This window comes from Bos javanicus, chromosome 17 (genome assembly GCF_032452875.1).
Source record: "Bos javanicus breed banteng chromosome 17, ARS-OSU_banteng_1.0, whole genome shotgun sequence".
In the NCBI taxonomy this organism is placed as follows: Eukaryota; Metazoa; Chordata; class Mammalia; order Artiodactyla; family Bovidae; genus Bos; species Bos javanicus.
Genome location: NC_083884.1, coordinates 30292282 through 30319160, shown reverse-complemented (window position 1 = coordinate 30319160; position 26879 = coordinate 30292282). Strand labels below are relative to the sequence as shown.

General features: G+C 37.4%; 2 protein-coding genes across 10 annotated transcripts in view; one reads left to right on the top strand and one right to left on the bottom strand.

Moving 5' to 3' along the window:
* Positions 1 to 1851, bottom strand: part of MFSD8 (major facilitator superfamily domain containing 8) — a 37206-nt gene extending 35355 nt beyond the window's left edge. Inside the window, exon 1 of the mRNA XM_061384218.1 lies at positions 1696 to 1851. Coding sequence (XP_061240202.1) covers positions 1696 to 1760 — 65 coding nt within the window. The 5' untranslated portion in view covers positions 1761 to 1851. The remainder of the gene's footprint in view (positions 1 to 1695) is intronic.
* Positions 1852 to 2029: 178 nt separating this feature from the next.
* Positions 2030 to 26879, top strand: part of ABHD18 (abhydrolase domain containing 18) — a 39226-nt gene continuing 14376 nt past the window's right edge. For 2 of the 9 annotated variants that reach the window (XM_061384226.1, XM_061384221.1), the window contains exons 1-7: positions 2031 to 2290; positions 13518 to 13626; positions 15619 to 15703; positions 17053 to 17153; positions 18786 to 18864; positions 19197 to 19283; positions 20835 to 20860. In XM_061384226.1, the coding sequence (XP_061240210.1) occupies positions 13535 to 13626; positions 15619 to 15703; positions 17053 to 17153; positions 18786 to 18864; positions 19197 to 19283; positions 20835 to 20860 (470 nt within the window). In that variant the 5' untranslated portion in view covers positions 2031 to 2290; positions 13518 to 13534. The other 7 variants (XM_061384223.1, XM_061384224.1, XM_061384222.1 and 4 more) reach the window with 7 other exon arrangements.

The following is a 26879-nucleotide window of genomic DNA, read 5'->3' as shown; positions in this document are numbered from 1 at the left end:
AAGAGACATGAGTTTGAATAAGCGTCGGGAGATGGTGAAGGACAGGAAAGCCTCGAACACTGCAGTCCACTGTGTCGCAAAGAGACAGACATGACTGAGCGATGCAACAACCATAACAACATTATCATTTACTTGGACAAAATTGAAGCTAAGAATTAAGTGGAAAAAAAATTCCCTTCCTAAAGTAGATTTATTTGGTGGCTCAGATGGTAAGGAATCTGCCTGCAAGGCAGGAGACCCAGGTTTGATCCGTGGGTCAGGAAGATTCCCCTGGAGAAGGGAATGGCTACCCAATCCAGTATTCTTGCCTGGAGAATTCCATGGACAGAGGAGTCTGACTGGCTACAGTCCATGTGGTCACAAAGAGTCGGACACGACTGAGCAACTAACCCTTATTTGGACAAAGTGACAGAATGTACCCTAAGACTACATCTAACCATAATTCAAGGATCCTTGAATCTACGTGGAAAACTCCCAAGGACTAGGAAGAAGCAAAACAATGCTAAGAAATTTAAAAGTCCCATAGTCCATGCACTCAAGTTCATACACTTGACTAGTAGGAGAGATCTTTAGCTTTCAATCAGAGCTTCTGTGTTCTAACTACCCACAATTCTATTAAACTTACATATATGATTTTCAAAGCCACAGCAAATTAGAAATCCCGAAGTAAAGCTGGGGGAAGAGAGGTTTGCTGACACCAACAAAAGCAGAGGTTGCCAACAGGTAACAAAAATATGAGGAGAAATAGTTTGCTAGAAACAGAATAGGCAGGGGGAAAAAAAAAACCGACGTGAAAAGTATGGCACTGTAGAACAAATCAGTATAGAAGTGCAGAGTCACAAATGCTTCATTAAGCCCAGAGGACGTCACTCTATTACACTATACTTTCGAAGTAATATTCATTTTAATAATCTCAAAAAAAAACTAAATAAAATTACATTTCATATATTCTGTTTAGTGGATGGGGGATTCGACGAACACATTTTCCACAGGCTTTCAAAAGAAGTGATTTTTTAAAAAGGTTTGGTACTTAAGGGGGACAAAAGAGCTAAAATTAACATGTTTGTAGACAGCTGAAGCTTACCTGTGAACTTATTGGTTAACTTACTGTGATAATGATGTATGTATAACATAAAATGATACTTAACTTCGTATTCCTAAATGTGAAAATACGTATTTGATTGCGTAGTAAGAAACAAACAATTCTGAATCACAGTCCATAAACTAGGGTCAAAATACACCTCATCACCTAAATGCTTAAAAATTAGTTATTACTTATACATTTGGCATAGGACAAAAATGAGTTCATCTTAGGTTTACTTGCAAAAAAGTATCATTATCAGGCAATCAGTCAAGTGACTATTAAGGCCAAGTACCGATTAAAACAGCGTGAAACGTATACAGTGGTCGGTTATGTAACAGGCCAACTGGTTGCTGCATCACCAACGGAGTGAAAGCACAAGAAGCAGTTTGCATTTCTCTAACACCTTCACCAGAACCCGCCGGCTCAAAGGTGCTCCGCGACTCGATGCCCTTTCTAGACAGTGGCAGCGCATCCTGCAATCTCGCGCGACTTGCCGCCGGCTGCAGCCGCTCTGGCACCCCTTATTTTGCCCACTAAGCCTGACGCAGGGAAAGGCGCCAGTTCCAACTGCGCAGGAGAGTGAGGGGAGCCTTCCCCCAACATCCGCTCACCTGCTTCCGGGTGTCCTGTCCCCTAAGAGCGGCTCCTGCTCAGAATCGACCCCTAAATTCGCCATAGTTACAGCTCCCACAAGGCTTGGGGCCAACTCTCGCGACAACTCCTGCTCCCTCCCTTTCAGGACGTCCTGAAGCTGTCAAAACAGGCCGGCAAGTGCGCGGGCACGCAAGGCGACCAGAAAGGGCGGAGCGCCCCCGGGTCAGAGGCGGGGTCACGCAGGCGGCGGGGCGGTGCCGAGCGGATGATGGGGGTTAAGGGCGGAGCTTTAAGTCCTCATCCTCCTCTCGAGTCCGAGCCTCTCCGCCTCCAGGGAGGGTTGGGGGCGTGTCCAAACAGCCACTCTGCCCAGAGTTCATCCTCCTCCCTGCACGGCTCTGTCGTCTACCTCTCGCTTCTCAGTTTCTGGGGAGACTGTTGTCACTGCGTTTGGGGCTCAGAAGGACGGCGAGTCCCAGGAGCCTAGGGAGCCGTGGCGCTGGGAGTCTCGGCCAGCTGGACAGCAGGCGTCCGCCAAGCGGCCACTGAGTGAGTAGCTGTTCCAGGCCGCGCTTCCCAAGCCTCTTGCAGCGCTTGCCTACGTGCCAGGAGGCAAGTACCGAGAGCGCAAGGCTTGGCGGGAGACTCGGGGGGTCCCAGCCGGAGTGAGGTGGGCTGGCGGGCTGTCCCTCCGCTTGTGGAAGGTGGAAGTGTCTACGCGCCGTGGTTTTCTTTGCTCGGCTAACTTCAAAGACACCTTATCCGTACTGCCTTATTAGGACCTGGAATGGAGATGAGGTCCAGCTGCTCCTCAGATTCGAACCCTTTGCAGCCTGCGTGGACTGGGGGCTTCAGCCTTGCAAGAGGTCACTCAGCAGAGTCTGCTGCTGTAACCTGGGGGTTAGAAAAGACACAGCACCAGTTTGACAATGACCAGCTCTTTTCATCACAAGGAATATGACAATTTTAAGAAGTATGTTATGGGTTGTTTTTGTTTGTTTCAGTAGATCATGGTGCTGTTTCTTTCCTGGCGCTTACATGTTAACATCTTACCCCTACAAGCAGGCCAGTAAGCTAATTGGTAGCAGCAGTCATGTGTGTCACAATTACCTTGTTATTAGCACTAGATACATTCTTATGTGATTTCATCTGATCACAACAGTCCTATGAGATAGGTAAAGCAGACACATTTCTACTTTACAGAGAACTAAGGCCTAGAGAAGTTAATAACTTACCCAGAATCACTCACTGAAAGTGGCAGAGTTGGGACCCAGATTCAATTCTTTTGATCAATATTTATGAGCACTTATCCTGTGCCAGGCCCTGTACTAGTTAATGTGTTGTATGGTAATATACCACCACTTCTGATCTTTGTCTTGTTTGTGACCTTGTGTGTATCCTGTTAGACACATTCCACTGGTAAACAACTAAACTTGAAATGTGTTTATTAGTTCAGGATTATCTTCTGAATCCAGACCTGACACTGTGTACTGGATTCAGTCTTGCAGATTTGTTTGTAACAATTTACAAAAACATATCAGATTTCTATGACTGGTTCCAAGAAAGTACATGGGTAAAATTAGTATTTTTTGTCATGATGTTGCTTTAATATATCTTTGACTTCTTTTTTAATCTCTGGAGTCTAGCACAGTGTATGGCATATATACATACATATATATATTTGACAAAGGAATTTTTAGCCAATATTGCACCTAGCAGAATGGTTACTAAATAATATATGTTGAATGAATACTTACTGAATTGCTTCATTTCATCCCTTCAACGATCCTCGAAAGTGGAATTGTCTCGAGCATACAAGGAAATTGAAAATATGGAGATTAAGTAATATGTGTAAGTAATTAGCAATAGAACTAGAATCTCATAAACACAGGACTCTTGACTATAAAGCCTGTGCTTTTCAGCACCAGTCTTCCTATGAAAAAAATGTAAAGAAGAATCTTTTCCCATATTTCTCAAAATATTTCAAAATAGATTATCAATTTTTATATAAATGAAATAATTTGCTATTATGTATTAGGCCAGCTGTTATTCCCCTTTTATAGTTTAAGGTGGCTTACTCAAGGTCACACTGCTAGTGGAGGAACCCAGGTCTTCTGACACGGCTGTTTTCCATTGTTGCCTCCAAGTGATGACTTTAGATGGCAGAAGTACATGGAATGAAACAACTGATGAAATGTAAATAAGCTTTGTGAATTGTACCAATTAAAAAAAAAGAAAAAGAACAAATCATTTCTTAGGAAACATACACACTCAAAGTAAACATTTTTAAAAAATGTTTAAAAACCTAAATATTTCTTTTAAAGCCCGTGGAAAAGTAGAACTAAATTTGAAATTTGATTATTTGCTGAATGTTTCACATAAGCATATGAGACAGTCTGCCTGTTGGATTTCCATAGGTGACTGCTTAGAATAGAATACATAGCAGATAGACAGCTAGACTAGATACCCCTCCAAACAAATAAATAAAGTTGTTTTTTTACTCTTCTCCAGTCGGAGGAGCCTGTTGGGCTGCCGTCTGTGGGGTCGCACAGAGTCGGACACGACTGACGTGACTTAGCAGCAGCAGCAGCAGCAGTGTAAGGTTAAAAGGAGTTAAATTTGTCAAGGTAGGGTAGTAAATTTTAATAGAGGATATCAGGTGTATCTTAACTCCAGTATAAACTGCTACTTAAATTTGTGTTGAAAATAAGTTATTTAAAAATGTAAAAATTAAGTCTAGATTTTTGTGGATTAAAGTTCTTATACATGGTGTTATAATTTCATGTATGCCTTTGAGATATGTGTGTATCACATATCTCCATTATCAACCATTTGAGGATAAATGTCCAGAAACAATTAGGGTTGCATTTAAATGCTTATGTACAGAGTGATAAGAGATGAAAGTACTAGATGGCATAATAGATGTTGAGTGTGATTTAGCAATGGAGCACATTTCTAGGAAAGACTTTTCATTCCTTGGTACTGTGCTAGAACTTCTATTTTTGTTTCACTTTGTTTTTCTTTTTTGCGTTGGCTATGTAAAAGTATAGATGACAATTGTGTCAGTCTGGCTTGATACAAACTTTGAAAGTGGGTCCGGTTTCTGCAGAAGCTCACTAATGTCAGTCGAGGGCTTTAAAAAGTATCTGATGTGGCTCCAGATGGTACCTTCTCTTGGCAAATGGGAGTTATCTTTACCCTGGGTTTGGATTAAAATCTGTTTATGGTGGCACTGGATAGCAGTTAGCCCCGCTTGGAAAAACCTACAAGTTTAGAGCATCCCAGAAAACTTGGTCTTTTATATTGTTCTTAGTGATGAAATGGGGTTTAAGATCTTGAAGAAGGAAATGGCAAATCACTCTATTTTTGCCAGAGAACCTTGCTGGCAGGCTACAGCCCACAGGGTCGCAAAGAGTCCGACACCACTTAACAACTGAGCTTTTAGTGTAACCCCAGAGTCCCAGAGGGCTTCTGGGAAGAACCCGCCTGCCTAATGCAGGCGATATAAGAGACGAGGGTTCGATCCCTGGGTCAAGAAGATCCTCTGGAGGAGGAAATGGCAACCCACTCCAATATTCTTGCCTGGAGAATTCCATGGACAGAGGAATCTGGCGGGCTACAGTCCATGGGATTGCAAAAGAGTTGGACACTTTGAACTTAGCTACTAAACGGCAACAACAATAAATATAGTACTTTACAAAATATTTGAAGAGTTCACTTTTCTCAGGTTCATTTCCATTCTTTGGGGGTCTCCCTGGTGGCTCAGATGGTAAAGAATCTGCCTGCAATGACAGAGACCCGAGTTAAATCTCTGGGTAGGGAAGATCCACTGGAGAAGGGAGTGTCTACCCACTCCAGTGTTCTTACCTGAAGTGGATAAAGGAATCTGGCAGCCTATAGTCCATGGGGTCGCAAAGAGTTGGACACCACTGAGTGACTAACACTTTCACTTTCACTTTTTCCTGTCTTTGGCAACTTTCTACCTTTTCTTTTTTTTTTGGCCATGCTGTGTGGCATGCATTATCCTGATTCCCTGACCAGGGGTGGAACCCATGTCCCCTGCATTGGAATCACGGAATCTTAACCACTGGACCATCAGGGAAGTCCCTGCAACTTTCTACTTTTGTGTGTTTGTTTTAGCTTGTTTATCTGTTACCAACTCAGAAGAATATGATGTAGAAAAATGGGTTGTCTCATATACTTTTGTTACCGTAAAACACAAGTGTTGGGATTTTGTTCTTTTTTACACTAACTTGGAATATGCATATTGCTGTTGATGGTATGGATGTAACAGGAAGATATGGACCATCCTCCCCCATTTTTTTCCTGCCACTGTAAAGAAAGTAAGTAGTCTAAAATACTTGCAGAAAATTATGAAGTCCTGTGTTGTAATGACATGCCATTGTTCTCCTACAGTGTGATAAATGTACACAAAAATGTATCAATACTATTTTTTTTAACAATTCCAGAAAGATGAAAGAATAAAATAATTAAAATTATCATTTATCACTCAGTATTGTCTTTTCTTTATGCTAGAGTTGCATATCTTAATATATAGAGTTGGTCTCTTAAGCAACCCCATGGACTGTACAATCCATGGAATTCTCCAGGCCAGAATACTGGAGTGGGTAGCCTTTCCCTTCCCCAAGGGATCTTCCCAACCCAGGGATCGAACCCAGTTCTTTGCATTGCAGGTGAATTCTTTACCAGCTTAGCTACAAGGGAAGCCCTTATTTGAAATATGGAACACTATCTCAGAATTTTGCTATTTGGTTAAAGAATAAACTGTTCCATTTGCTTGACCAGCTTTTTTTTTTTTTTTTTTCTTTACAGGGTAAATGTCAATATGTGTAGTCTTTGATCCCAGTTCCTGGGGTGGAGCTCCTAAAACTCTTGGAATTCCCTGAATGATAGGAGTGTCTTTATGCTAATGAGGTGACTCAAGGTGGGGCCCTAGATAGAGTCAGGATAATTTCTGCCTGGACACCAGAAAGACCAACTATTTGATTAGAGGGCTGACTTCGGGCCAGCCTGACCTCCAAGAAAAGTAAGGAGCCAGAGATGCACTGAATCACATTGCTAAGGATCCAATCAATCATGAAGACCCCGATGATGACTCTACAGACACTGAGGCATGGCAGAGCTTCTTGGTTAATGAACCTGTGTTGGAGAATGATGCACGCTGACTCTGGAATAAAAGAAAATGGAAACTTCACACTCCCTCTTATGACTTGCCTCAATTGTCTCTTCATGGGGCTGTTGCTAAGTTGTATCCCTTATTAAGAAGCTAGAAGAAGAATAGTATAGTGGTTTAAGTAGTTCTTTTGAGTTGTTCCGGCAAATTATTAACCCAAGTGGTCACAGGAACTCCCTATAGCCAAGTCAGTTAAAAATGTGGTTGGCATTGGAAGCAATGGCATCTGGAGGACTGAACCTTTAACTGGTGGGAACTGCACTAACTCCTGTGGTGTTAATCTGTGGGTGATTAATATCAGAGTTGAGCTGAGTATACCCAGCTGGGGTAGACCAAATAGTTCGTCTTTCTGGTGTCCAGGCAGAAATTATCCTGACTCTATCTAGGGCCTCACCTTGAGTCACCTCATTAGCATAAAGACACTCCTATCATTCAGGGAATTCTAAAAGTTTTAGGAGCTCCACCCCAGGAACTGGGATCAAAGACTACACATATTGACATTTACCCTGTAAAGAAAAAAAAAAAAAGCTGATCAAGCAATTTAAACATAAACTTTATATACTTACTTGATTTTAATAATTGCACTAAATTAGAAAATATATATGATGAGGACAACATTTTAGAAGCCAGTTTACCTTTTATAATTTGTTTAGTGAGTAAAAAACAAAATGTTATAAAAAAAAAAATACTAAGATGCAATGGTCTTTATTTTGCTTTGAGGGATTTTGTTTGTTTCTCTGGGCAGGTGTTCTTGAGTGAATGGAAATATATAAATGTGATTTAGAAAAACTTTCAAGAGCTTACTTGCTTATAGACAGATGTTCATTCAGATCTATGCAATTTGTGTGTTTTCCTGTTGGTGGTACAGTGAGAAGATGGTGATTGTCACCTCTGGCATTGAGAGAAGCCTGAGATGTACAATTGGTTTCTCCCCGTGTGACCGTCTCTAAGGTAGCCCTCCTGTTTACTTCTTTGGGTAGTCCCCTCCCTTTGAGTGGGCAGGACTGTATAAGACTTTATCTTGTCAGCACACTCACTCTCACTGTCCTGTTGGCCTTAAAGAAGTAGACTTTTGTGAACTTGCTATGAAGAGAGCCATGTGGTAGGGAGCTGTGAGTAGTCTGTAGCAGCTGAGGCTGGCCTCTAGCTGAGCAAAATAATGAAGCTGAAATGAATTTTGTTAACAACCTGAGTGAACTTAAAACCGGTTCTTCTCCATTCAAGCTTCCAAATGAGAATGCAGCTCAGCCAACAACCTTCATAAGAGTTACATGATACCCTGAAGCAGAAACCCAAGTAGCCTGTGTTCTTGGAACTAATCCTCAAGACAGGGGAAGTGAGAAGACAGAGGGTGGGGGCAGAGGGAGGGGAGGGACCAACTTGATTCAGAAGATTTGTTTCTCAGATTCTTTTATTTAAAGGTCTTAGTGAAGTCTTCAAATATTTAAATTACACAGTAGTGTTTTTTAAAGAGAATAGTAAGAGCCTTGAGTTCTGTTTTGGGGTCAATAGAATTACTTACAAATGATTTATTTCTGCTTACTGAGAAAGTTGTTAAGAGTGAAATTGTCAGTTTACTTCCTCTGAAAATTTTTGAAGAGAAACTATCAAATCAAATCAACTCCAACTTCTAAAATGGTTTCATATTTTTATGGTAAAATACACATTACATAAAATTCACCTACATAGCCATTTTAATTGTATGCTTCAGTGGTATTAGGTGCAACTGTCACCACCATCCATCTGTAGAATTCTCAGTGTGCAAAACTGAAACTGTACACCCATCACCCTCCTCCATTTCCCCTTCCCCTCAGCCCTTGATAACCACCACTCTGCTTTCCATGTATGAATCTGGCTGCTCTAGGTATCTCATAAATGTAGCATCATATAGTGTAACATTTGTTAGAATTTTACTCCTTTTTTAAGGCTGAATAATACGTCATTGTGTGTATATTTCCGGCTTCCCTGGTAGCTCAGCTGACACAGAATTTGCCTGCAACGCAGGACGCCCCCATTCCATTCCTGGGTCAGGAAGATCCCCTAGAGAAGGGATAGGCTACCCACTCCAGTATTTTGGGGCTTCCCTGCTGGCTCCATGATAAGGAATCTGCCTGCAATGTGGGAAACCTGAGTTCAATCCTTGGGTTGGAAAGATCCCCTGGAGGAGGGCATGGCAACCCTCTCCAGTATTCTTGACTGGAGAATCCCCGTGGAGAGAGGAGCCTGGCGAGCTACAGTCCATGGGGTCGCAAAGAGGTGGACACAACTAAGCAAGTAAGCACAGCACATGTATATATACATACAATGTATACACGACATTTTGCCTTGCTTCCACTTTTTACAGCTACCAAATTCTAAATTTTAAGACAGAATATGGCTAATTGAAATTATTTTAGATAGAATACAAATTTTAGGTCTACCTTCTGACATAATGCCTGGCAGCTCAGTAAAGAATCTGCCTGCAATGTGGGAGATCTGGGTTTGATCCCAGAGTCAGGAATATCCCTTGGAGTAGGGAATAGCTACCCACTCCAGTATACTTGCCTGGAGAATTCCATGGACAGAGGAGCCTGACAGGCTACAGTCCATGGGGTTGCTACAGTCCATACAACTGAGCAACTAACACTTTCAATTTTCTGACATAATGAATTCTCTTAAAATCAATATCTGTATTTTATTTATGCAATTTTAGTTTATCTTTGCATTTTTGACAGTGTTGTGATATTCATGACATACCTATGATTTATTTGATTTTCTAGCTCAAGAGTAAGCAAATTATGGCCTATGGGCCAACCTGCCAGTTTTTGTATGGTCTACAAGCTAAGAATAATTTTTACAGATGTGTTAGTACTCAGTTTGATGATAGGGGTACCAACTATGAACCCCCATTAAGCAAAATCCCAAGTGACCTCTGATAAGAAAAAGGAATTTAACATTAAAAAAATTGAATTTTATATTTACTGCAGTGTTTTAGGGAGTTCTTTTGGATATGGTGCAATGGGTTGGTTTGATTATATAAACATTGAAGAAAACGTGGAATGCATAAAAAACTAATTTTTAAAATTAGTGGAATGGTGAAAGCTTTTTGCTATGAATCTGATAGGTAAAGACTTCAAATCCAATCTCTATAGAAAATTATTATGAATCTTTAAAGTCAACAATCAGTCTCCACTAGATAAATGTTAATAATAGCATGACGTATTTCCTGCTCATTTGAGATCCTATTCTTTGGACCCTCAGTGTTATTTCAGCAAGTCACACTTTTTCACATCTTCCCTTTTGTGTTTGCATATCTTCTATCTGCCTGACTAATCTCCCTGAAGACTCAGTTAAAACATTGATTTTTATTTATAACCTTTCCTTCTTTTTTCTAACTGCTTTTAACTATAAGCATCTATATAAAATATAGGTTGTTCATTTTATGAAAATAAATCAGTTATACTTAGGATTTCTACTTTTATACTTCAGTTTATTTAAAAAGTTACAGAAACAGCAACAACAAATTGAGTGAACTCCTAACTACTTGAGAAAGTCTCCAAGCTTTGCCTTTCTACACCATCTCTGCAGCCTCTGCGAATGTTCAAATGACGTTGCCTTTCATCACAGCTCTTTGCTAGTACATCACATCTGGTTATTCATACTTCATAGGACGATTCTTATCGTATGCAGACTTTGACTTCACTAGGTGACAGCAAAAGATTTTTCAGCAAACTATGTATTAATGTCAGAATACCACGTAGTTGTAAAACATGTAAAACATGTTCTACTTGTAAAACATGTAGAAATGGGTAATTGAGGAAAGCTTGAAAATAGTATATAATTTCGTTCAGTTCAGTTCAGTCGCTCAGTTGTGTCCGACTCTTTGCCACCCAGTGAATCGCAGCACGCCCAGGCCTCCCTGTCCGTCACCAACTCCCGGATCCACCCAAACTCATGTCCATCGAGTCAGTGATGCCATCAAGCCATCTCATCCTCTGTCGTCCCCTTCTCCTCGTGCCCCCAATCCCTGCCAGCATCAGGGTCTTTTCCAATGAGTCAACTCTTCTCATAAGGTAGCTAAAGTATTGGAGTTTCAGCTTCACCATCAGTCCTTCCAATCAACACCCAGGACTGATCTCTTTAGGATGGACTGGTTGGATCTCCTTGCAGTCCAAGGGACTCTCAAGAGTCTTCTCCAACACCACAGTTTAAAAGCATCAATTCTTCGGCTCTCAGCTTTCTTCACAGTCCAACTCTCACATCCATCCGTGACCACTAGACAGACCTTTGTTGGCAAAGTAATGTCTCTGCTTTTGAATATGCTATCTAGGTTGGTCATAACTTTCCTTCCAAGGAGTAAGCGTCTTTTAATTTCATGGCTACAGTCACCATTTGTAGTGATTTTGGAGCCTCAAAAAATAAAGTCTGACACTGTTTCCACTGTTTCCCCATCTATTTCCCATGAAGTGATGGGGCCAGATGCCATGATCTTCGTTTTCTGAATGTTGAGCTTTAAGCCAGCTTTTTCACTCTCCTCTTTCACTTTGATCAAGAGGCTTTTGAGTTCCTCTTCACTTTCTGCCATAAGGGTGGTGTCATCTGCATATCTGAGGTTATTGATATTTCTCCCGGCAATCTTGATTCCAGCTTGTGCTTCTTCCAGTCCAGCATTTCTCATGATATACTCTGCATATAAGTTAAATAAGCAGGGTAACAGTACACAGCCTTGACAGACTCCTTTTCCTACTTGGAACCAGTCTGTTGTTCCATGTCCAGTTCTAAAAATCTTTCAGTCAGAAAATGTTATTTTAAAAAAAAAGAGAGAGAGAAAATGTTATTTAAGAGGTTGGTGCATTAAGGTAAGGAAATTCTTAAGTTTTTTTGTCCCACAAGATTCAGCTGAAACTAAAGTTGTTAAGTTTAGGTAATAACACACAAAGGCTTTAGCCACTGCCACAAAAACTAGTAACAGGAGTTCCCCTCTCTGATTAACAATGCAAACCAGTTGAGTAGAAAATTATTAACAGATAATGTCAACATTATTGACATTTCTCCCTTGTTAACATTAAATTTTGACTGTATTTAAAATATTGACTATACTTTTGTAAAGTAGTAAAAGAAAGCCGAAAATGTATTTTATCATCATCTGTAGGTATTCTAGGAAGCTGATGTCATTCAGTTCTGGATTAACTTTTAAAGTGACTATTGAAAATTCTTAGAATGTTTTAGGAAATGTTTAAAAAAATTTTTTTCAGAGGAAGTGGCAAATAAATGAGTACATAAGGATTCTTCAAATTGATTTTTGCTTTCATCCTCTTCTTTAAATGGAATTGATTTTCCTCCGATAAACTATCATAAATTATAGAAGTCCTATATGATTAGTATTTGATAGATTTGCTCCTTCAATACATTGATATACTAACATGGCCACAATAATATGATAATATCTTAATACAATAATGGTGATAGAAGTTTTGAATGGAATTCTAGTGAAATTTCTTCACAATAATAAACGTTTTTGCTGGTCCAGTCATAAAAATAATAAAGTGCTAGTGCAGTTGATGGTGGATTAGATTGTACACTTAATGCAGAGAAGAGCACTAAAATGAACTTGTTTGTTACAAATCAAAGAGTAAAAATATAAGATGTAAATGGTGGTTCCCCCAACATTCAGAGTAATAATAGGTAAGTACTTATGAAACCTCACTGATTGAACTTTTAGTTTCCATTATCCATTTTTCTAAGTAGAATAAACCCTGAACCTGAATCAGGTTTTGCCTGCAAATCAAAACTGCACCATTCGATTTGAAAAGACTGAGGCAGATTTTTTTTTAAAAGCTTCAGAACTATTTGGGAAAGACAGGTAAGTGGTACAGAAGAGGTCACATTGATTAATTATGACTTTTCATGCACTGTAGTACAGAAGAGTAGTTAGATCTTTAGTCATGCGTTAGTCAGGTCTGTCTCCCACTTGTTGCGTGACCTTAATCACCTATCCTCTCCTTGTCTTGGGGTACTATATCTTTCTTCATAAAAATGTTGGAAGATTTAAACAAGAACTTGTGTGTGTGTGTGTGTGTAGTTTTTAAATGGTGACTGGCAGATAAAACAGTATTACATATTAGCCACTCCTATTGTTATCAACAGATATTGAGTATTTGCTGTCAGTCACTGTGCTGAGAATGGGAAGGTGCTGCCTTAGAGAATTCAGTTTACTGATGCTCAGAGCTCTACTTCATCTTCTCTACTTTCGTCCTAGTTCTTTTTTTCTGTATCTTGTATCTTATTCCCAAGAGAATAAATTCAAGGTTCTAGTTTAATCTCATTATTTCATTGTCCCCCAGTCTTATTGGTATATAATGTTATATTTAAGTATACAACACGATGAGTTGATATATGTATATATTGTGATGCATTTACCACAAGTTTAGATAACATCCATCAGTCTGTAACCAGAGTTACAATTTTTTTTTTCCTATAAGATAAGTCACAGGGATGTAATGTACAGCATAGTAACTATTGTTAACAATACTGTGTTGTATATTGGAAAGTTGCTAAGAGTAGATCAATCTTTACTTTGTACCTAATATGTAAAGAGAGAGTTAGAAAATTGACCTGCTAAGTAAAATATAATATTTCAAGGTCATTTAAATGTTTGTTTTGTAGATGTTTGTTTGCTACTGATGGGTGTGAGCAAGTTAGATATTCTATACCGGAGACTACTCCTTACAAAACTTTTTATCAGAGGATGGGGAAGGCCAGAGGATCTCAAAAGGTAAGCAGTTTCTCTGCATGCTTGCTCCAAGTTTGTTGTTTTAGTAAACATTTAAAATTTCATTTCAGTTTTTAAAAAAGCCTTTTTCTATAAAGTGATTGGTAAGTTAAGCATTAACTATTAAATAAAAAAAATTATTTTCTCTCTTTTGTCTAATTATTACTGTTAAGTTTTAACTCACATAATCATAAATTGAACTATTTTTAAAGTAATTCAGACTTAAAGAGCTCTCAGACATAGATTTTTAACTTTGGTAATTATTGCTTACTTTTCATACTGTTCATGGGGTTCTCAAGGCAAGAATACTGAAGTGGTTTGCCATTCCCTTCTCCAGTGGACCACATTCTGTCAGATCTCTCCACCATGACCCGCCCGTCTTGGGTTGCCCCACGGGCATGGCATAGTTTCATTGAGTTAGACAAGGCTGTGGTCCTAGTGTGATTAGACTGACTAGTTTTCTGTGAGTATGGTTTCAGTGTGTTTGCCCTCTGATGCCCTCTTGCAACACCTACCATCTTACTTGGGTTTCTCTTATCTTGGGTGTCGGGTATCACTTCATGGCTGTTCCAGCAAAGGGCAGCCATTGCTCCTTACCTTGGACGAGGGGTATCTCCTCACCGCCGCCCTTCCTGACCTTCAACGTAGGATAGCTCCTCTAGGCCCTCCTGCGCCCGCGAAGATATTAGAAGACTTCACCAAATCGCAACTGGTTTAGTTTTCCTGCGCGCCCCGTCACCCTGTTTATTTAACTTATATGCAGAGTCCATCATGAGAAACGCTGGACTGGAAGAAGCACAAGCTGGAATCAAGATTGCCGGGAGAAATATCAATAACCTCAGATATGCAGATGACACCACCCTTATGGCAGAAAGTGAAGAGGAACTAAAAAGCCTCTTGATGAAAGTGAAAGAGGAGAGTGAAAAAGCTGGCTTAAAGCTCAACATTCAGAAAACGAAGATCATGGCATCCGGTCCCATCACTTCTTGGGAAATAGATGGGGAAACAGTGGAAACAGTGTCAGACTTTATTTTTTGAGGCTCCAAAATCACTACAGATGGTGACTGTAGCCATGAAATTAAAAGACACTTACTCCTTGGAAGAAAAGTTATGACCAACCTAGATAGCATATTCAAAAGCAGAGACATGACTTTGCCAGCAAAGTTTCGTCTAGTCAAGGCTGTGGTTTTTCCTGTGGTCATGTATGGATGTGAGAGTTGGACTGTGAAGAGGGCTAAGCGCCAAAGAATTGATGCTTTTGAACTGTGGTGTTGGAGAAGACTCTTGAGAGTCCCTTGGACTGCAAGGAGATCCAACCAGTCCATTCTGAAGGAGATCAGCCCTGGGATTTCTTTGGAAAGAATGATGCTAAAGCTGAAACTCCAGTACTTTGGCCACCTCATGTGAAGAGTTGACTCATTGGAAAAGACTCTGATGCTGGGAGGGATTGGGGGCAGAAGGAGAAGGGGACGACAGAGGATGAGATGGCTGGATGGCATCAGTGACTCGATGGACGTGAGTCTGAGTGAACTCCGGAAGTTGGTGATGGACAGGGAGGCCTGGCGTGCTTCGATTTATGGGGTCACAAAGAGTCGGACACGACTGAGCGACTGATCTGATCTGATCTGAATTATTGCTTAGAGTTTTCAAGGACTGAACTTTCTTGAATAACTTGAATTTGTGATGACTATAAAACTGTGATATACTATATAGCTCATGGAAACATTTGGATTTCTGAAAATTAATTCAGGATTTGCACCTTTAATTTTGAGGCTTGCATATGTTAATTACTTTCAGAACAATGATATTTCTCATGTTTTTTCTGAAACAAAATTTCAGTCTTGAAAAAAACCAAAACCTAATTTTTTGTTTAATTATTAAAATTAAATTTTAATACAGTTTGTAAACTGGACTTGCTAATTTTTAGTTACTTTTCAACAGTCTCAATATAATGGGAATAATGAATTTTTCCCTTTTCCTCCCTTCCCATAATAGACTCTTTGAATTCAGAAAGATTATTGGAAATCGAGAAAGATGTCAGAATCTGGTTTCAAGTGATTATCCAGTGTACATCGATAAGGTATTAAAATGAAAGAAATGCAATTATAGAAATTCAGGTTTTATATAACTGTGTGGCAAGAGTGGGCTGAATGTTGGAGTATAATAACAGTGAATTCTAAAACATGAGTACAGTATAGATTTTTTTCATTTAATATTTTTTTAAATGTTATTATTGTATATATTCTAACTGAATGCTTACAATAACTATTTGCATGTTTATATATAGGAGCATATTTTTAACACTTAGATAAATACAAGAAAATATTTAGGGCTGGATCTTTTTGAACCTCCTCTTTTATCTTTAGGCTCAAGAAAGTTAAAGTAAATTATTCAACATTTCAGAAGAATTACAAATAATACAGGGAAGTACTCTAGTTAGAGAATCAGCACATGAAAAGTTGTTAGCCAAACAATTGTTATATAACATCAGGGAATTCTTATGGGATACAGTTAATTGCTGAGAGAAGGGTAGAAAGAAAATGCTATAAAATTAGAGAATATGAGAACATGTTTTTGAAATAGTTTTGTTTTTAAGCAGCCATGTTTTTTTGTAAAATATTTCTAGGTTTATGTAATTGGATATTTAGTGTTGTTGGGGAGGAGCTGCAAATGGTTAAACTTCATATTCCTCACTGCCATCAACCAAAATAACTCCACTTTCATCTCTTTTGTATATTGGATAAAAGACTTTCACTGCTAAACACAGAATCTTGTAAATTGGAAATCCCTCCTCTATACCATATAACAGTTCCTTATATCTTCTGGATTTAGAACATTTCTCCCTCAAACTTGGCTAAATATTTCCATTTTCTCTATTTTCTTCAACTAAAGACTCATGCTGCTGCTACTGCTAAGTCGCTTCAGTCGTGTCCGACTCTATGCGACCCCAGAGACGGCAGCCCACCAGGCTCCCCTGTCCCTGGGATTCTCCAGGCAAGAACACTGGAGTGGGTTGCCATTTCCTTCTCCAATGAGAAGAAAGACTCATAGGCTTAAACAAATTTAAAACATACCACATAAAGATCAGAACTCTAACTCCGGGCACTTTTTACCCCCTATTTCCATTTTCCTCCCTTGGAGGAATTACTGTTAGGATTTTAGAATGCTTTCTTGGAGATATCCTTCTTCTCCCCCAACCTTATCTCACTCTCACTCTCAGTTTTCAAACATTGAGAAATAATTCAAATACAGAAAAATCACCCTTTTAAAATATACAATTCAGTGTAGTTTTTTATTATATTCCAAAATGTGCAGCTATCCCTGTCTAATTCCAGAACAGATAAATAGAACTTTTAAATAGAAAAACATCTATGATAGACTGAGATATCTTCATCCTTGTGTATACAACTTGGTTTTGCTTTTTCTTAGATTGAAGAGCAATCAGATTGTAAGATCCTAGATGGACACTTTGTTTCCCCCATGGCCCATTATGTGCCTGATATCATGCCAATTGAATCTGTTATTGCTAGGTAAGAATTTTTATTTAGAAAGTTACGGTAGTAGGTTGTTTATGTTGATGTATGCAATTAATATCAATGTCATTATTTCAAATTACTTTTTAATTACAATAATTATTCAGTATTTTTCCATTAAAATATGGAGAGAGAGTAAAAGTTTAAAGTTTAGTATACATTTGAACTTAAACTGTTACCAGCATAATCTTCAATATATCAAGAAGCAGTAGAGTGCTGGGAATACTAAAAGAAGCAGTCATTGTGCTTAGTCACTTAGTCGTGTCCAACTCTTTTCAAACCCATGGAGGAGCCCGCCAGGGGATGTCCTCCTCCAGGGGATCTTCCCAACCCAGGGATCAAACCCTGATCTCCCACGTTGAAGGCAGACTCTTTACCAACTGAGCCACCAGGGAAGCCCAAAATGAAGCAGAACTGTTAACATTGGTAGTTTTGACTATGAGATAGAAAATTAAGAGTTAGTTTGCATGAGCATAGAATAGAAATAATCATTAAACCATCCTAAATTTACTTGTCTATATTCTATTTAACAATTTACAGTAGGTGGGACTTCCCTGATGACTCAGCAGTTAAAGAATCTGCCTGGAGTACAAGAGACACAAGAGGCTCGGGTTTGATCCCTAGGTCAGGAAGATCACCTGGAGAAGGAAATGGCAACCCACTCCAGTATTCTTGCTTGAAAAATCCTGTGGACAGAGGACACAGTCCAAAGGGTTGCATAGAGTCAGACATGACTGAGTGACTAAGCACGTACAAGTAGTGGTGTTTTCCCTTGCCCAGGCAAAGTAAGCTCAGAATTCAGGTTTATATTGCCCAAGACTGCAGCCATCTGAGGTCAAACCTTGACTGACAGAATGCAGAATTCTACTATGATAATTATTCCAGAATGTCAACTGCTAAGAAAACTGAAGAGAAAAATAAATCAGTTTGGGAAGATAAAATTCTGAAAATGGATAGTGGTAGGGGTTGCTCAACAATGTAAATGTATTTAATGTCACTGAACTGTACAATTAAAAATGGTAAATTTTATCTGTATATATCTTACTACAATGGCTAAAGTCATATAGGAAAAAACATTATAGAGGAGACCAAATACTATAATAAGAAGACGACAAATAAATATTTTCTGCGGGGGCGTGGTTTGCTTTTACCGTCAAACATAAAAGTTTTAATAAATCCTGTCATACACTCCAAATTGAAAAAAAGATAACCATGAACTATTTTGTTGATACATCAACAGCTTGTACAGCCAAGCATTATTCCTGCAAGGAGAAAAAGTAGACCTGTCTAAAGAATTGTTTTTCTAGGACTTAATTATATTTGTTGATGTCTTTACAAAATAAGAAAATTTCATTTTGCATATATAAAGTTGTGGTATTGAATAAGGTGAAAATGACTATGCTAAATTCTGTGCTTATAATTAAATATTTTAACACTGTAATACAAAGCAAATTTACAATATCTTTGTTGCCATTGGGCAAACAGTAGTTTAATCAGTCACTTCCAAATAAATGTCAAAATTCTAAATGATTTTTTCTCCCAAAAAATTTAATTATGGAACTTTAAAGAATTCAAAGTATGTATTTAAAACCTTTTAGTTTCACTGATGTGCCATCTTATTTTAAATAGGTTCCAATTTATTGTGCCTAAAGAGTGGAACAGCAAATACAGACCTGTATGCATTCATCTTGCTGGAACAGGAGATCATGTAAGACTTTATTATGACACCCACCTACTCTCCTTAATAGATGTGTTTATTATATTTTAAAATTTGATTTATTTATTTTATATTTGAATATAGTTTATTTACAATGTTGTCTTAGTTTCAGGTGTACAGCAAAATCATTCAGTTATACATGTACATATATCCATTCTTTTTCAGATTCTGTTCCCTTATAGGTTATTACAAAATATTTAGTAGAGTTCCCTGTGCTACTTGTCCTTCTTAATTTTCTATTTTTATATGTAGTTGTATATGTTAATCTCAAACTTCTAATTTACTTACTGTATTCTTAAGTAAGTCATCTTTTCTTTCCTTAGCATTACTGGAGACGACGAACACTAATGGCTCGTCCTATGATTAAAGAAGCCCGAATGGCCTCTTTGCTGTTAGAAAACCCTTATTATATCCTTTTATAATACCTTGAAATCTTTTATTTATTTATATATAGATTTAGTTATCAAAAGGCATGATAGATACTATCCAGCTTTTCTACAGCAGTGAAATTTGTCAGTTCAGAAAATGCTTAAGAAGTAAGAAGCAAGAATGAAAAGAAGTGAAAAATTGTTTCATATCTTTTTTTTTGTTTGTTTCATACCTTTTAAAAAGGCAATTTATAGATTTTATTTCTATTGTATAATAAAGATAAACTGCCCTTCTGGTTCCTTTGAGTTTTATATGGGAAGTAAGTGTTTGACTTATGAAGGAAGCTCATATTTTATTTTATTTTATTTTTTTTTTTTTTGGAAGCTCATATTTTAAATGCATTTACATTTAAATATCAGTTGAGGTTTAGAAATAGTTCTTAACTTAAATTTCAAGATGACATCAGACTATTCCCAGAAGAAGGAAGGAAACTGATGCACAGATATAAAGAAATGTTCAGCGTTGGTGGTAATAACAGAAATGTAAAGTTAAAGCAGCAATTACAAAAAATTTTTAAAAATAAAACACGGTAGCCATGAGGCTGTTGTGAAATGGGCACTTTCATTACTAATGACTGTTCAACCTTTTGAAAGCATTTTTACCATATGCATTGTGAGCCTTTAAAAATCTCACATCCCTTGACAGAGTCATATTAATTCTGGGACGTTTACTCTAAAGATAAAACCACTGGAAATAAATTAAATGTCTAATAGTAGAAAAATGGTTAATTAAATTGTGGTTTATAACATTGGAATGTTGTATGATTGGTTATTTTATGTTTGTTACTTTTTGCCATTTACTACCTGTATAACCTTGAACCTTTTAGTGCCTCAACTTTTCCTTCATAAATGGGAATAATCTCTTAGGTTATTTAAAGTATTAAATGATTATTCCTTTCTAGAACAGTGCCTGGCAAATAACAGTCATTCAGTAGATTTTAGCAAGTTATTATTAAAAGTTTACAATAATGAATGAAAAGTATTTTTAATGCAAAAATAATGTATAAAACTATGATATGACATAGGTATAAAAAAACCTAGAACAGTAAGTTCATTTAAAAACCTGTGCAAAAAAAAAAAACTATGCAGAAGTGAAAATGTTGGAAAAAAGTATACCAAAATATTATTATGGTTTTCTGTAGATAAAATAGTTTTTCTTCAAACATGCTTTTCTGTATTTTCAAGATTTTCTATAAACATGTATGCATGAAGAAAGAAACCAATAAACTTCATTTTTAAATTAAGTTGACAATTACACAACCTTGTTGAATATACTGAAAACATTGAGTTGTACACTTTAATGAGTGAATTGTCTGGTTGTGACTATATTTCAATTAAGCTTTTTTAAAAAAGAAAAAGAATTAAGTTGAAAAACTTGAGAACTTATAAACAGCCTATATGAGATAACTGAAAAATAGTTAATTTCAGCATTAAATTATCTTCAAATTTAACTGTTTTGCTTAAGTTCATGTGTTTTGAGACACAGTACATTTAATTATTGTCAAACTTTCTCTTTGACCCACATCCTTAAATGGCTGCAGGAAACCCAAGGACCAAATGTAAGTATGTGTTACCTTCATTTTCCATTCTTTATACTAAATTTTCAGCAATTCTGAAATTTTTGATAGGCTAAACATTTTTAAGTTTAATATCCAAGTGTTATTGGGGAAGATTTTCTGTTATAAAACTGAAAATTTAACGCATATTATCTTAAATTGTTGTTTTAAGCTTTTTGCAATGTCTAATAAAAAGATAAATAAGAAATTTTAATAGGCTGACTAAAGATATATTGTATTTGTAAAACTGTAACCAAAGAAATTAAAAGACTTTCCCTTTTTAAGGTACATTTAGTTTGTGAAATGAAACACTACTCTTTTTATTCTTGCAATGTGTAGTATAGGTAATCTGAAGATAAGCTTTTTTTATTTTCTTGTCTTTTAAAATGATAAACTTTTAAATCAGTTTTCTTGTGTTTCCATAATTTATTAATATATTGTGTTTGATTTTGGTTCATTCAATAGATATTTGACCCTAACCACTGGTAAGATAGCAACAAAACGACAAGGTTCTTACTTTCATAGAGTTTATATTCTAGTATGGGAGCTAGATAAAAATAAAAGATAATTTTAGGTGCTTATCAATGCCATGAAGAAAATGAAGCAGATAAATGGGAGAAAGAATTATAGGGGGTGAGTGCATGGTTGAAGCAGTATTAGATATGAGGACATGATATAATGAAAAGGAACTTCCGGGAGACAGGGAAGGACAGGGAAGCCTGGCGTGCTGCAGTGCATGAGGTCACAAAGAGTCGGACATGACATAAACAACAACTGTGCTTTGAATTTTACTGTATGTGCATTGGGAAACCTCTTGAGAATTTCATGCAAAGGAGTGATCTGATCTATGTTTTTAAAGGCCTATCTGGCTTACTGGGGCAAGAGTAGCAATAAAGTAGCTTCACATAGGAGACTATTAGAATTCAGTTCTGTTCAGTCGCTCAGTCGTATCCGATTCTTTGTGACCCCATGAACCGCAGCACACCAGGCCTCCCTGTCCATCACCAACTCCCAGAGTCCACCCAAATCCATGTCCATTGAGTCGGTGATGCCATCCAACCTTATCCTTTGCCGTCCCCTTCTCCTCCTGCCTTCAATCTTTCCCAGCATCAGGGTCTTTTCCAGTGAGACAGCTCTTTGCATCAGGTGGCCAAAGTACTGGAGTTTCAGCTTCAACATCAGTCCTTCCAATGAACACCCAGGACTGATCTCCTTTAGAATGGACTGGTTGGATCTCCTTGCAGTCCAAGGAACTCTCAAGAGTCTTCTCCAACACCACAGTTCAAAAGCATCAATTCTTCTGCGCTTAGCTTTCTTTATAGTCCAACTTTCACATCCATACATGACCACTGGGATAACCATAGCCTTGATTAGACGGACCTTTGTTGGAAAGTAATCTCTCTGCTTTTTAATATGCTGTCTAGGTTGGTCATAACTTTCCTTCCAAGGAGTAAGCATCTTTTAATTTCATGGCTGCAGTCACCATCTGCAGTGATTTTGAAGCCCAGAAAAATAAAGTCTGACAGTTTCCACTATTTCCCCATCTATTTCCCATGAAGTGATGGGACCAGATGCCATGATCTTAGTTTTCTGAATGTTGACCTTAAGCCAACTTTTTCACTCTCCACTTTCACTTTCATCAAGAGGCTTTTGAGTTCCTCTTCACTTTCTGCCATAAGGGTGGTGTCATCTGCATATCTGAGGTTATTGATATTTCTCCCGGCAATCTTGATTCCAGCTTGTGCTTCTTCCAGTCCAGCGTTTCTCATGATGTACTCTGCATATAAGTTAATTTCAATAATGCAGGGGAAAATTTGACTAAAGTCAAGTGGTAGCAGAGGAAATGAAGTACTAATGTACTTTAGATAAAATTTACAAGTTGAAATAAGACGACTTGTTAAAAAATTGGATATTGTAGGTAAGAGATCAAAAGTTCTTCCTTGGACATGTTAAACTTGTAATGACTGTTAGACCTTCAAGTGAAGAAGTAGGAAGATGGAAAGTGCTGGGGAGAGAGAAGTCACGTGTTCAAAGTGGTCGTAACAGGCTTCCCAGGTGTCTCAGTGGTAAAGAATCCTCCTACCAAGCAGGAGACCTGGGTTCGATCCCTGGGCTGGGACAATCCCCTGGAGATGGAAATGGCAATCGACTCCAGTGTTCTTGCTTGAGAAGTCCTATGGAAGAAGAGCCTGGCAGACTACAGTACATGGGGTCACAAAGAGATGGACACAATTTAGCGAGTAAACCACCACCATAGGTCTTTATAAAGTGGTGAGAACGTGAAGGAGGTACAGACAAAAGCACAGTGCAGTGGAGGCAAACCTATATTCTGTGAAGGGTAGTTTAGAATCTCCTTTCAAAACCTTGTGAAAAGTTAAAATGCAAAACTAAATAGTCCAAGAATTCTTACTCAGGAGCCATGCCATAAATTCAGAACTAGGTGTGTCATATAAGTGGTTAAAAAGTACAAGAGGTTATTGAGTTCTAAGAATCAGCGTAAGTTTAATAGGAAGACTGTGACTTTGGAGTCATAAATATACTTTGGAATCATAACTTACCATTTGCTAATTGTATGGCCTTGGTCTCTCCAAGTATCAGTTAACTCATTTATGAAGTGGGAATACTAAATAATTTATTCCATGAAGGATTGTTGAGAATTATGTTTATAAGTTATCCTATCAGATATTATATACCCAAGAAATATAATACTTTATTTTGTTTTTCTTGAACAATTCATCCTAAGTAAGAAATTGCCTATAATTTAAATTATAATAAACAGTTCTCTCTCACTTTCATCTCTCTCTCTTTCTCTCTCTCAAAGCCATCTATGCCTGCTTTCATCAAAAATGTTTAAACCATTTGAGACTCAGTCCATTGTTACAAAGAACCATTGTCCTAGAACCTACATTAGTAACTTCTATGTAAAAGAACCAACTGAAGTGGAACTAAGATTTCAAACTTCCATACCAGGCTAAAATAAGTAATCAGGAGAACTATGATCATAAATAGAAAATTGGAACAAGGATAGAAATCCAATGTAACGATAAATAGGCCTTTTTATGATGATGAATATAATTTATTTTGGCAAAAGATAGCATAGTTTCTATAAAGAGAAAGCTGCTTTGTGGACTTAACTCTAAGAGGATATGGTAGGACAGTGGAGATAAGGTCTTCTGGGAGCCAGAGTTCTGTTTTTCAAAGCTTTGCATTCCTATGGCACTTGGTTCTTTGCACATAATTATTCTACATAGGCACATAATAATTCTACATAATTATTCTACATATAATAACCATTGACAAAGTGAATTTTTATACATTCTGGCAATGTTTCCTATAGGAGAATGTCTTTATGTGAATTAAATTTTGAAAAATAGATTATAACTTGGTCACTTTAGTAATACAGTCATATTTTTTATCATTATATAAGAATGGTTCTGGATTCTAAAAATATGGTGTAAAATAATTCTTACAAGTAAATACTTGTATGTACAATCAGTTTCTAAAACAAAGTTTCAGTTGAATTGGTGTGTTTAAATTCATTAAAACATGTATTTTTATAAAAATTATTTTTCTAATAGTCGAGATTTCAGTAATCCAGGAGACTAGTATTAGGTTGAATTCTTTTACATTGCTATTTATTTTCCTTTTGTTATTGTTGCCTTGTTCCTTTTTTAATATTTTAATTTTATTGGAGTATGGTTGATTTACAGCATTGTGTTAGTTTTAGGTGTACCAAGCGATTCAGTTATACATCTAGTCATTCTTTGATTCTTCTCTTACATAGGTTATCACAGAATATTGAGTAGTGTTCCCCGTGCTATACAGTATGTCTTTGTTGGTTATCTATCTTATATATTGTACTGTGGGCATGTTTATTCCAACTCCTGATTTATCCCTTCCCTTCACATTTCCCCTTTGGCAGCCATACGTTTATTTTCAATATCTGTAAGTCTGTTTCTGCTTTGTAAATAAGTTCGTTTGTATCCTTTTAAAACTAGATTCCTCATATGAGTGATAGCCTATGATATTTGTCTTTCTTTGTCTGACTTAGTACGGTAATCTTGAGATCCACCCATGTTGCTGCAAATGGCATTATTTCATTCTTTTTTATGGTTGAGTAATAGTCCATTGTATATATGTACCACATCTTTATCATTCTTCTGTCAGTGGGCATTTAGGTTGCTTCCATGTCTTGGAGAAGGAAATGGCAACCCACTCCAGTACTCTTACCTGGAAAATCCCATGGACGGAGAAGCCTGGTAGGCTACTGTCCATGGGGTCTCAAAGAGTCGGACACGACTGAGGGACTTCACTCACTCATGTCTTGGCTATTGTAAATAGTGCTGCAGCAAACACTGGGATGAGTGTATCCTTTTGGATTTTGGTTTTCACCAGATATATACTCAGGAGTGGGATTGATGGATAATATGGTAGTTATTTATTTATTTTTTTATGGAACTTCCATACTGTTCTCCTTAGTGATTATACCAATTTACATTCCAACCAACAGTGTAGGAGGGTTTCCTATTCTCCTTACCCTCTCCAGCATTTACTGTTTGTGGACTTTTTTTTTTTTTTTGGTGGACTTTTTGTTAATGGCCATTCTGACTGGTATGAGGTGTTACTTCATTGTGGTTTTGATTTGCATCTGATAATTAGTGATGTTGAGTATCTTTTCGTGTGCTTTTTGGTCATCTGCCTGTCTTCTTTGGAGAAATGTCTTTTTAGATCTTCTGCCCATTTTTTTGAGTGGGTGTTTTGTTTTTTTTTTTTTACATAAAGCTGCATGGGCTGTATGTCAGTCGCTTTGTTTACACATATTTTCTCCCAGCCTGTGGGTTGTCTTTTTGTTTTGTTTATGGTTTCCTTTGCTGTGCAAAAGGTTTTGAGTTTAGTTAGGCCTCATTTGTTTATTTTCATTACTCTGGGAGATAGATCAAAAATGATATTGCTGGACTTCCTGGCAGTCCATTGGTTAAGACTCTGTGTTTCCAATGCTTGGGGCACAGGTTCAATCCCTGGTCATGGAACTAAGATTCCACATGCTGTGTGGTACAGCCAAAAAAAAAAGATATTGCTGTGATTTATGTCAAAGAGTGTTCTGCCTGTGTTTTCCTCTAAGAGGTTTTTGTGTTTTTTAATCTTATGGCCACACCACGCAGCATGTAGGACCTTATTTTCCTGACCAGGGATCAAACTTGTACCCCCTGCCTTGGAAGTGCAGATTTTCAACAACTAGACTTCCAGGAAAGCCCACTAAGACTTCTTAGTTTCTGGTCTTACATTTAGGTCTTTAATCCATTTTGAGTTTATTTTTGTGTATGGTGTTAGCGAGTTTTTGAATTTCATTCTTTTACATGTATCTGTCCAGTTTTACCAACACCACTTATTGAAGAGACTGTCTTTTCTCCATGGTATATTCTTGCCTCTCTTGTCATAAATTAAATGACCATAGGTGCATGAGTTTATTTCTGGGCTTTCTATCCTATTCCATTGATCTAGATTTCTGTTTTTGTGCCATTACCATATTGTCTTGATTACTGTAGCTTTGTAGTACAGTCTGAAATCAGAGAGTCTGACTCCTCCAGACTCCATTTTTCTTTCTCGAGATTGCCTTAGCTTTTCGGGTCTTTTGTGTTTCCATACAAATTTAAGAGTTTTTTGCTCTGGTTCTATGAAAATTATTATTAGGTTTCAATTAAACCTAAACAAAATTACTATTAGGTTTCAATTATTTTATGTATATATATTTTTTTAATGTGAGCTTTAAGCTCTATTGTAATTTTTTTTTCCTAAGAAGGGACAACTGTAAATTTGTTTTTCCTTTTATTGATGTGGTAATTTAACTAAAAATTGACAATATAGAAATATTATTTTCCCATACATATTTTAACACTTTTAAGTTCTGTCAAATAAATAATATGTTCTCCTCTGGATTTCGAAATAGCTCAGTAGTTGAAATTCAATGAAGATTGTATGTTGTAGAGCAGATACAACTTTTTAAATTTTAGGTGATTAATAT